At 37.9% G+C, this 11,791-nt stretch overlaps 1 protein-coding gene across 1 annotated transcript; it reads right to left on the bottom strand.

Annotated features, from left to right (window-relative positions):
- Positions 1 to 1,783: 1,783 nt before the first annotated feature.
- Positions 1,784 to 10,360, bottom strand: TAF13 (TATA-box binding protein associated factor 13). The gene is made up of 4 exons (XM_047083720.1): positions 10,283 to 10,360; positions 9,354 to 9,432; positions 5,213 to 5,310; positions 1,784 to 3,156 (listed from the first exon to the last, which is right to left on the bottom strand). Exons 1-4 carry the CDS (start codon positions 10,307 to 10,309, stop codon positions 2,986 to 2,988), a joined length of 375 nt encoding a protein of 124 aa, XP_046939676.1. The 5' UTR covers positions 10,310 to 10,360; the 3' UTR covers positions 1,784 to 2,985.
- Between the last annotated feature and the right edge of the window lie 1,431 nt (positions 10,361 to 11,791).

The following is an 11,791-nucleotide window of genomic DNA, read 5'->3' as shown; positions in this document are numbered from 1 at the left end:
CTCTTTCCCTTTCTTCCTAATACTATCCAGCTCCTACCTCCCACCCTGATCACTTCTGGGGATTTTCTGTATTGGAAAGTGAAGTAGTACCCTCCATCAGTTGTATGACTAGAAACCTTAGAACTGCTATTATATTCTCTTCACACACTGAGGTTTCTGAGAGAGTAAAATCAAAATTAGGACAAAGATGGACAGTCTTGATTCTCAAGTTCTTAGACCTAGTCAACCCTGGGGAGTCAATACCATCCTTACTTTCCCTTGTTTCAGCTGGATAAAAACAATAAATTCCTCTTTTGCTTATGTTATTTTTGAGTCAAGTTCTATCATTTGCAACCTACAATACAATGTCCCACAAAAAACTTAACTCCATTTTTCCGTGCTACCATAATGGTGCACATGAACGTTGTCATGGATACTCTGAAGAGCATTAACAATGCTGAAAAGACAAATGCCAGGTTCTTATTAGGCTATGCTCCAAAGTCATCATCCGATTTTTAACTGTGGATGATGAAGCATGGTTACACTGACAAATTTGAAATCATCGATGATCACAGAACTGGGAAAAACTGTTGTGAACCTCATGGGCAGGTTAAACAGTGTGGAGTGATCAGCCCCAGGTTTGATGTACAATGCAAAGATCTAGAAAAATGGCAGAATAATCTGCTTCTGTCCTGCCAGTTTGGTTTCATTGTACTGACAACCTCAGCTGGTAGCATAGACCATGAAGAAGCAAGATGAAAATACACAGGAGGGAAAATCCTGGGATTTTTTTTCTCTAGGGATGTAATACATTCATGCAAATAAAATGCCTCACTGGACTCTTAAAAAAAACCCACAACAACAAAAAACACATACACAAAACTAAACAAATGCCAGGGTCACTAGCAAAATAGTAAGATTAATGGCACTGCTATAGACTGAATTGTAACCCCCTAAAATTCATTACGTTGAAGCCCTACCCCCCACCCCCATCTGACAATATGGGAGATGGGGCCTTTAAAGAGGTGATTAAAGTTAAGGGGCACCTGGGTGGCTCAGTCGTCTCCAGTCGTGATCTTGTGGTTCGTGACTTCGAGCCCCACATCAGGCTCACTGCTGTCAGCCCGTCAGCACAGAGCCCGCTTCAGATCCTCTCTGCCCCTCCCCTGCTTGTGCTCTCAAAAACAAATAAATATTTAAAAAAATAATAAAAGAGGTGGTTAAAGTTAATGAAGCCATAAGGGTGGACCTCTGAACTGACAGAACTGGTAACCTTATAAGAAAAGAAACAAGACAGCTCTCTCAGGAAAAGTGAAGACACAGCAAGAAGGAGCTATCTGCAACCCAGGAAAAGTCCTCACCAGACCCCAATCATGCTGGCACCCTGATCTTGGACTTCCAGCATCCAGAAACGTGAGAAGGTAAACTTCTGTTGTTTAAGCTGCCCAGTCTATGATATTTTGTTACGGCAGCCCTAGCTCAGACAGGTACCAGTATAGCTCTCCTAGTGCCAGTTACTACCGGTTCTTCCAGGGTGAAGTTGACCCTGATTAGCAAAAATAGTAATATATTGACATTTTATTATTCCATTCCCATTCTTGGTTTCAGCTTAGACTGGAGTAGCTTTTCAATTGGTTTTTACTTTTTTTAAGTAACAAAACGCTCTGCCCAGCTATCTTGAATCTCATCAGATCAGAAAAATTCTATCAATATAGAAAAAGTCTTTACTGAGATTAAGCAGCCAGAATTACATTACTAGTAATGGAGAGGAAAAGCTGATAAATCACATAGTCAAATTCATGTGTTCATCCTTTTAACTTTTGACTTTATTCCTTGTATCAACAGGTTATTAAGAAAGCAAAATTCTCTTACATATTGATTTATAGATAATGTTACAAGCAGCACACAAAACATTGTTTCACAGAGTAATATTCAGTGATCCCATTAAATGCAGTTTTAATCCTTATTTTAAACTAAGTGCAATAATTTAATACAATAAGCTGAACGCACACAAAACTTGTATATCCTGAACTACAAAAGTGGTTTCCACAACCATACATGGTTTTAGTCAAGTACACATTTCCACAATGAACAAGTACTAACAAGTATGTTAATAAAACACTATCCTAAATGCTTATCCTGCCATCAGCTTTTTAAGCAATACCTTCCTGTTACTGAAAACATTTATTTTAGATGCTTTAATCTAACCTGGGAAAATGAGTTCTCTTAAAACTTGACAACTAGTATATTATAAGCTCAAAAGGTTTTAAATCAAAAAAGCCTTCCAATACGGAAGAATTCACATGAAACTTTTAGTTAAAAAAAAAAAACCCAACATTCTTGTTATCTAAAGAAAAGAATATTAAACAACAAATATCTCAAGACAGATAAACATTCCTACAAAAGACTGTATTTTCTTGTATCTTCTCCCTAAAAAAACACAAACCAGTTCACTACCTTTTAATAACCTCCTAGACTACTATAAACACTCCTACAAAAGACTGTATTTTTTTTGTATCTTCTCCCTAAAAAAAAGCAAACCAGCTCACTATCTTTTAATAACCTCTTAGACTACTATAGTCTAAAAACTTTAGAAGACATGAAACACGTCTTAGCTATCATAGTCGAAGGTGCCCTTTAGATTTCATATATTACACAGCTACAGTATAGCCTACACCTAATGGCACAAATACCTAATACATAAATACTACTTCATCATTTAGACAGTCAAAAGTCAGAAGGAACTGCATGGTTTGCAAGGTACTTCAACTTACATGTGGTCATTAAAACCCAGTAAGTAATTCAAGTATAGTAGTATAATGGCAGACAATTCAAGGCTCAAATATCACTCTAAAATTGAAGACATGAAAAAAAAAAATGGAAAACTTTGTGTTCCTCCATCCTTCACCTTCATGGCTAGATATAGAGACCTTACAGTGGAAAATATACAGTTATTATATATGGTTTCCCCAGAAGATAATGAAGCTTCAGAAAGTACAAAAGGTGTCAAGATCCATAGTTTGCCTCATCAAATGCTTTTCTAGCTCGTTTCAATTCTTCATTCATAGTAAGCAAGTCTTTAACCCTAGCAAACTTCCTTGGGTCCTTTCGAATCAAGAAGACGATATCTTCAACTTGTACCCGACCTTGTCTTCCGATTGACATTGCCTTGTGAGTCTATTACAAAGAAATAAATTAATTTTAAAAAATCTAATATTTTACTTTTTATTTGCATTTAGTTAATACTGGTGAGTTTGAAGACTTTCTCTTCTATTTATAGCTACTCATTTGTGAATTGTGTTTATATTCATGTCCTTTGTCCACTTGCTACTGTTATAGCAATGCTTAATGCTTTATAGACATCTTTTAATACTAATGACATTAAAACTATCAAATTTATTGTTTCTTTTTTTTGTTTTTTAGTATATCTAGTCTTTGTCTTCATTTGTATAAAATAATTCTGTAATTTCATTGTAACTGCATATTTCGTTTAAGCTTTGTCTAGTAACGAATAAATAGCGGTGAGTAAAAATAAACAGTGGTGAGTTTTCCCCTTAAATTCAAATAAATCTCATCTCCTATCATATATTCATCCTGTGCAAAAACAAAGGTTCATCATAATATTATTTCTAAGGACTAAAAAAGGGGAAATTAAGTGTTTAATAAGGCATTAAATAAACAAATTTGGGTACATCCAACCAATTAATATTATGAAGCCATTAAAAATATTTATAGAATATTATGCAATGATATGGGGAAAGTGTTCTACTTATGTAAGTGAAAAAGAAGGCTCTAAGACTAAAATACATTATATGATTTCAATTTAATAAAGTTTAAAAATATGTGCAAAAAAACAAAAAAATATTCACCAAAATCTGAGCATTAGTTGTCTAGATGGCAGGATTACAGATTTCTATTTTCTCTCCTGTACTTTTTTATAATTCATAAATTTAACAAATATTCTTTTTGTAAATGGAAAAAAAAATGTAATGCATACTCTCTGACAGGAATTTTACTTGTATTATTCTATACTAAGGAAATAATCCATAACACAGGGTAAAAACTCACAAGAACACAACCAAACTCAGTATTCCTATCCCTGTGAATATATCCAAGGAGGAGATGGGAGGACATTTCATGAATATGGTCATATCTATTTAGATCAAAATAACCTGTAACTAACTTATGCAAGAGAGAAATGGTCAAATATATTAGAAAACAATTTATTTATTTTTTTATTTTTATTTTTTAGAAAACAATTTAAATGAATTTCATCTAACTACTAAAATAATTGTGATTAGAATGTAGAAAATATATATTACAAAACTCTGAGTAAAAGAAATGTTTACTATGATTACCACTATATGTAAGCACTGTACACATTTTTTTTTTAATGTTTATTTACCTTTGAGAGAGAGAGAGAGAGAGATAGAGTACGAACAGGGGATGAACAGAGAGAAAGAGGGAGACACAGAATCCCAAGCGGGCTCCAAGCTCTGAGCTGTCAGCACAGAGCCCGAAGCAGGGCTTGAACTTGTGAACCGCGAGATCATGACCTGAGCCGAAGTCGGACACTTAACCGACTGAGCCACCCAGGCGCCCCTTTTTTTAATTTCATTTTTTTTTTTTAAGCACTGTATACATTTTTAAATAAATACTGGAAGGGGAGATCTTACATTAGATAATGGGATTATGGTTAATATTTGTAAATTTTATTCTAGAATCTTATAATTATGTCCTTATAAATAAAATTCAGGAGAAGGTAGAATATTGTGTGTGCACATATACATGTATGTATGTTTATATGTATATATCATATGTATATCTTAAATATTTTTTTTAACCTTATTTATTTATTTATTTACAGACAGTACTCAAGAGCGTGACCAGAGGAGTGGCAAAGAGAATGGGAGGGAGACAGAGAGAGAATCCCTAGCAGGCTCAAGTGTAACTCCCAAACCATGAAATCATGACCTGAGCGGAAAGCAAGAGTCGGATGCTTAACCGACTGAGCCAGGTCATGATCTCCCCGTCCTAAGACAGAGCCCCATGTTTGGCTCCGCGATGAGGCATGGAGCCTGCTTGAGATGCTCTCTCCCTCTCCTTCTGCCCCTGCCCCATGAGCATATGTGTGCTCCCCTCCCCCTCTCAAAAATAAAGTCTTAAAAAAAAAATAAGGAGTTTCAAATCTATTACTCAATTAACTAAGACAAATTACAAAAAAAAATCTTACCATTTCAGTGATGAACTCTATGACAAGGTCTTCAAGAATATCCACTGACTCAGTATAAGGATTCTGGTCATCCCCAAACCCATACATCATACATCGCACTGCAAAAGAACAATCATTTTTGTTTACTTGAACAAATTTAACAATTTTACCAATACCTTTTTCAAATTAGAAATGGACCAAATAAGACAAGATACTTGTATAAACATATATTATATATTTGTTGTCTGCAAGTATGGATTTTGGTGTAAAAGACTTTTAACCACAATCTCATAACCAACTGTTCCTACAACTGTTCCTACCTGTCCTTCCCTACTAGGAACTCCTGTTCCCTCCCAGCCACTGAACCCTGATACCAATATTCTTTCCCTAATCTCTATTATCTATTCACCAACAACCCCAGAATACCTGTAGCTAGGAAACTCCATGCCAGGGACAGGATGAGTAGCAATGGCTTAGCTCTTACTGGGAGTATTCTATGTGTGTATGGAGTGGGGGGGGTGGGGGGGGTGGGCAGGAGGGGCAGGCAGGGGGGCATTGGAAAAGAGAAAGCAAAATCCTTTCTGATACTAACATAGGAAAAAGGACATGAGAGAAAGTGCTCTAATTGCTTCTTATAGGAAGAACACGGTAATCAAAAGGAGAAAGCAAACTGTGGAATCTTGACATTTCATTCCCTAGATCAATGCACTGCTAATAAAGTCCTTTCAGGCTTCAACCGAAAGAACCTTAGAAAATGCAAAAGAGAAGAAAAGTCTAATACAGAGTAATAAAAATGGGTGCTAACAGCTAAAACTTACATAGACCTTACTATGTACCAGGGATAGATATAGTTTTAAGCCTTTCACATACATAACTCATTTAAACCTCACAAAAATCCTTTGAAGTAGATACTATTATTATCCCTATTCCATATAGATGAGAAAATGGAGGCACTGAGCTAAGTGATTTACCCAAGCTAAGTGATTTTCCACACAGACGTAAGAGATGGAACCTCAGTTTGAATGCAACCGATCTTGCTCCAGAGTCAATATTCCTCCTCTTAACAGTATTACACTTCTTGGTAGTTTAAGGCAGATGGAATCCATGTGGATTCTCATCCTATAGTCTATAAACTCCCAGTTAGTCCATGGATAGGCTCTAAGAAATCCTTGAGGCCTTCTGAAATTAAATGCAAAAATTTTATACATTATTTGTGTGTGTGCATTTTTTCTTGAAAGAACAATCTGTTCTTAACAGTTCAGAAAGGGGTATACAAATGTTAAAAAAAAAAAAAGGGTCACAGGTTGGAAATGTTTTGTATATGGATCTGAGTGGTGGTCATATGTAAATAAGTAAAATTCATCAAGCTGTTCATTTAAGACTAATAAAATTTATTGTAAGTACAGTAAAGAAAAAAAAGGAACTCCTAGGACATTTCTAATGGAAGACATGAGGGGCACCTGGGTAGCTCAGTTGGTTAAGTGGCCAACTTCAGCTCAGATCATGATCTTGCAGTTCATGGGTTTGCGTCTCGCGTTGGGCTCTGTGCTGTCAGTTCAGAGTCTGGAGCCTGCTTAGGATTCTGTACCTCCCTTTCTCACTGCCCCTCCCCCACTCCTGCTCTGTCTCTCTCTCTCTCTCTCTCTCTCTCTTTTAAAATTAAATATTTTAAAACGTTAAAAAAATACTGAAGGAATGAGTACATTAAGAATAATTCCTATTTAGGAGAAGCAAAAGCTGGTAGAACTGAAAGGAGAATTGAATAGATCAAGCCTAGGGAAGAAAAGAATGGGGCGACTTGGAAGTTAGCCTGGGACAGAGGTATCCCTAGAGTTTAAACTGGTAAGAGCCTTTATGTCCAGATACAGGGAGTAGAAAACAAGTTTGTTTGTTTTTTTTCTCTTTTAGATTCTGACAACTTTGCTTTTTTTTTTTGAGATAATTTCAGACTTACAGAAGAGTTGCAAAAAATAGTAGAGTTCCCAAATACCCTACATCCACCTTCCCCTTATTTTAACATCTTATATAACCAAAGACATTTATCAAAACTAAGAAATTAACATTGGTACAAATATAGAACTTACTCAGATTGTACCAGTTTTTCAACTGATATCCTTTTTCCATTTCAAGATCCCACGTTATTTAATTACTATGCCTCTTTACTTTTCACTGATCAGTGACAGTTCCTCAGACTTTTCTAGTCTTTTATGACCTTGACACTGTGGAAGACTCCTTGTTAGTTATCTTGTAGAATGTTCCCCAATTTGGGTTTGTCTGGTGTTCTTTCATTATTAGGCTGTGGGTACCCATTAGTAGAAAGGATACCATAGAGGTGATGTGCTCTCTTAACTGACTGAGCTACCCAGGCGTCCCTGATGTGCAATCTTAATGCATCACGTGATGTTAATATATATTACTGGTGATGTTGACTTTGATCATTTAGCTAACATTTTAGACATTACTTGTCTGCCAGGATTCTCCATTGTAAGCTTACTATTTTTCCTTAAATATTTTGAGTAAGATACTTTGTCATGAACATTTTGATGGGCACAATTCACCAGTATGTATGTAAACTGCACTTGGTTAAAAGGTTTGTAAAGATACAAATACCAGTGAATGCTTTGAAACTTTGTGTTATAGTAGCAAAAAATTTTTTAAGAAGAAGATTTAGGAGAACAGATCTTGGCCAGTAACAGATATCAAGATTCAGGTAAGACCAGAAGGCTGTGAAAATTCCAAATTCTTATCATCACAAAAATAAAGCAATTCAAGTAGAACAAAGGTTTCTGCTAACAATTGACTATGCAAACATCACACTGAGATGCTCTAGTGTGGGAATCCCCTTCTTATGCTGATTAAGAAGCAAAAACACATACAAATGGAGTAAACAGTATCAGAGATGGATTAAACAGTGGTCAGCTTTAGGTGAGAAATTGAGATATGGAGGATTTGAGTCATTAAAAATATAAAAATAAAAAGACATACTGCCTGCAGTTTCAAGAGCATTTGGAAATGACTGAGCCTGACCCAGCATAAATAAACCATATATTCATTTGTTAATACTCAGCCATAACTATATGTAAAGGACACAGGTTGGAGAGTGCATTCTCACAGTGCCTTTCATGGGCTGGCTTTGACCATCACGAGACACAGCAGCTCTTCCACTTACTTGCCAAAAAAGGGTCAAACCTGTCTATTGAGGGAATACACTAAAGAACCAATCAATACATTATAATTTCCATGCCACTGTAATGCTTTACACTGTTCACCATTTTTCTGTATTTTCCAATGCCTTAGTCCACAGCCCCACCTTAATTCCTACCCTCAGCACCTGTTCCAGGATCCATTATAATTTCTGACTTACAGTCAAAGGAGTCCCTGTTCCTACTGCTGCAATAGTAAAGGACATAAAAAGTAATGGAGGTATGTTCTTGGTCCCTGAGTTGAAACACTGATCACATTTCCTCATTTTAAAAAACTGTGTATTAAAAAAAAATGTGGGAGGGGCGCCTGGGTGGCGCAGTCGGTTAAGCGTCCGACTTCAACCAGGTCACGATCTCGCGGTCCGTGAGTTCGAGCCCCGCATCAGGCTCTGGGCTGATGGCTCGGAGCCTGGAGCCTGTTTCCGATTCTGTGTCTCCCTCTCTCTCTGCCCCTCCCCCGTTCATGCTCTGTCTCTCTCTGTCCCAAAAATAAATAAACGTTGAAAAAAAAAATTAAAAAAAAAAAATGTGGGGGAAGCTAGGTGGCTCAGTTGGTTGAGTGACTGACTCTTGATTTCAGCTCAGGTTGTAGTCAGTCCCAGGGTCATGGGATTGAGCCCCAAGTTGGGCTCCACACTGAGCGTGAAGCATGCTTGAGTTTCTCTCTCTCTCTCTCTCTCTCTCCCCAGCATGTGTGTTCTCCCCAGCATGTGCGTTCTTTCTCTCTCTAAAATAAAAATTTTTCAAAATGTGTACACACAAAACCCACCTACCCACATACAAACATATAAATTGAGGTCAGGATCATTACTATCCATGATTCACAAGTTAAACAATCTTACAGGCAAGTCTGAGAATATTGTCCCTACAGAGAAACACATTCAGAACATTAATCTACTTTGAACAAACATGTCCAAAAGTTTTTATCATCTATAATTAAATCATTGTCAATTACTTACATTCTTTAGAAAAAAGTCTCTTCCTTTTACCCTGTCCACCTTCTGCACCTCCTCCAATTTCTTCACTTTCTTCCTCAAACTGTAAGTTAAAAATGTATATACAGAAATGTCAAGCACTGCATTTGATTTTTAAGCAATTAACATTAATTTTTTTCCACTTTCAACACTAATTATCATGCCAGAAAGCCTAAAACATGCAGCAAAAAAATCATGAAACCTTAGCATTTTAGGAGCCTTAAAGACTATCCAGTCCAACTTCCCACTCAATGCAGGAATGGCTCTCCTACAGTGTCCCTAACAATTTTACTGCCTCTGCTGGAAGCGTTTCAATGACCGTACTTTTTTTTTTTTTTAAACCAACTAGTTAGCCTATTACTACACAGTTTTACTGTTAAGAGTGAATCGAAGTAAGTAAAACTATCTTTATTTTTTATTAAGCATTGCTTATACAGTGCCAGGAACTTTCTTCAAGTAAGCCTTAACCCCATTTTACGACACGAAAACCAAGGCTCAAAGTTAAGTAACTTGCTCATAGATAACAGAGATTTTGAAACACAAATTCCCTGGCTTTCGGTCCATTATTCCCACTACTTTACAGTAAGTATATAGTTTTGTTACTAGTTGAAGTGTTGGTTCATAATGAGAGCTAAAAATTAGCTTCGTCCTATGATGATTCTCCAGGCGATTCAAAGAGTGTCTGACAAATAGAGACCAAAAGCAAAGGGCAAGGGGCCACCTTCCCACTCTTCACGTCCTGCCCCACACACTAAGAGATGAATCGGGAGGGAAGGGCTAGCACGGCGTGAAGTCCCCGAACTCTCTCCAGTGAATTCGCGAAGGAAAACCTCGAGTGATTCTGAACTCGAGTTCCACTTCTGCACCCCAGGGAGTGAAGAAAGGACTGGGTTGTAACAGTGGTGGTCACTCACGGTGGGATCTTCCTCCTCGTCTGCCATGCCACCAGCCAGCTTACAGGGCTCAGCCGCCTCGCTCCCAGCGGGTTTTACTATATCCGCGGCCTCACTTCCGGTGACGCGCAGGGAGGGGCGGGGCGAGACGCAGCCTAGTCCCGGCCGGCCAGCTGGGGTGGAAAATGCGCGGAGACAAACTAACAGGGGACCCAAGCCGAGTTTAGGGAGAGAGGGATGAGCTCTAGGCTCTGTGTTCAAGATCACAGATTAATTAAACATTCGCAAAGTAAAGGGGGCGTGTATCTCCTTGTGACCCTGAATTTGCTTCTACATATCGAATCACCTCTTCCTGATTTGGGGCTGTGTAGTTATGCATCGTTGGGGGTCCTAGCAGTCCTTGGGCTGCCCGAAGAGTGGACTTAAACGATTTTAACAACTTTCAGTTACACTATTATTAATTGCCAAGCACTATACCGGTTATCAGGTGTGTTTTTCTTCGCTACTAGTTTTTAAGGGGGTGATACTACCCCTTAGACTGAGGATTCAATATTTGTGCGGAGTTTTTGATCAGAACAGTAATTGGGAAAAACACTGGCGTTAGAAGGCTAAAGGTAGGGATATAAAATGTTATGTAATTTAAGACATGATACCACACAAGGAAAAGTTGTTCCACAATGTTTCTGAATGTCCTGCTAAACATTCATGCAAGTGAAAAATCTGTAATTATCTGAAGCTAGAACCTTTATTAAAATATAGACACAACGCATGTCCTATGCTTTTAACTTACCTTTAATTTTCTAGGAATGAAATTATGAGATAATAGAAAAAAATATTTATGGGTCTCTGCTGCCAGTTTCTGGCACAGAACTCCTAAAACCCTTGCAATTTCCTTGGTGATAAGAGCATAGGAGCATCTTTTGTTCTTATGAGGCAATTTAGGATGGGACCCTAGATGGGGGCTGGTCACCAGAAAGACCAAGCCATGATTAGAAGGTTGGGGTTTTCAGCCCCAGCTCCCATTCTCCAGACGGGGGAGGGAAGCTGGAAATGTAGTTAATAATTGATCATGCCTAGGCATAAAAATCCCAATAGTAGGGGTTTTGGAGAGCTTCCAGGTTGGGGAACATACCCACCTATGAAGAGAATGACACACCCCCAACTCCACAAGGACAGAGAAGCTCTTCACTTAGGACCCTTCCAGACCTCGCTCTCATCATAGGCTGTTCACCTAAGTAAATGTTTCCATTAGTTCTGTGAGGTGTTCTAGCAAATAAATCCAAGGGGGAGGAAGTCATGGGAACCTCTGATTTATAGCCAAGTTGGACAGAAGGTGGGGACTCTGGCACCTACTACTTGTAATTGGCATCTAAAGTGGGAAGCAGTCTGGTGGAACTGCACTCTTAACTCATGGGATCTAACTGAATTAAATTAGACTTGAATTAAATTGAATTAAATTGTAGGACACCCAGCAGTGTCACAGAATTGTTTGCTGTGGGAAAAAAACCCACATTTAGTGACCAGAAGTGT

The sequence above is a fragment of the Lynx rufus genome, unplaced genomic scaffold, assembly GCF_022079265.1.
Source record: "Lynx rufus isolate CCGP_SWC_20201006 ecotype Redwood Valley unplaced genomic scaffold, mLynRuf1.p SCAF_2, whole genome shotgun sequence".
NCBI classification, from domain to species: domain Eukaryota; kingdom Metazoa; phylum Chordata; class Mammalia; order Carnivora; family Felidae; genus Lynx; species Lynx rufus.
This window is presented reverse-complemented; position numbering and strand designations above follow the sequence as displayed.

Coding starts and splice junctions, on each gene's coding strand:
- TAF13 (XM_047083720.1), bottom strand. CDS start 10,309: ATGGCAGACGAGGAGGAAGATCCCACC. Junction 5,311..9,353: donor GAGACTTTTTTCTAAAGAAT/GTAAGTAATTGA, acceptor GTTCTTTTGCAG/TGCGATGTATGATGTATGGG. Junction 3,157..5,212: donor TAGAGTTCATCACTGAAATG/GTAAGATTTTTT, acceptor TCTTTGTAATAG/ACTCACAAGGCAATGTCAAT.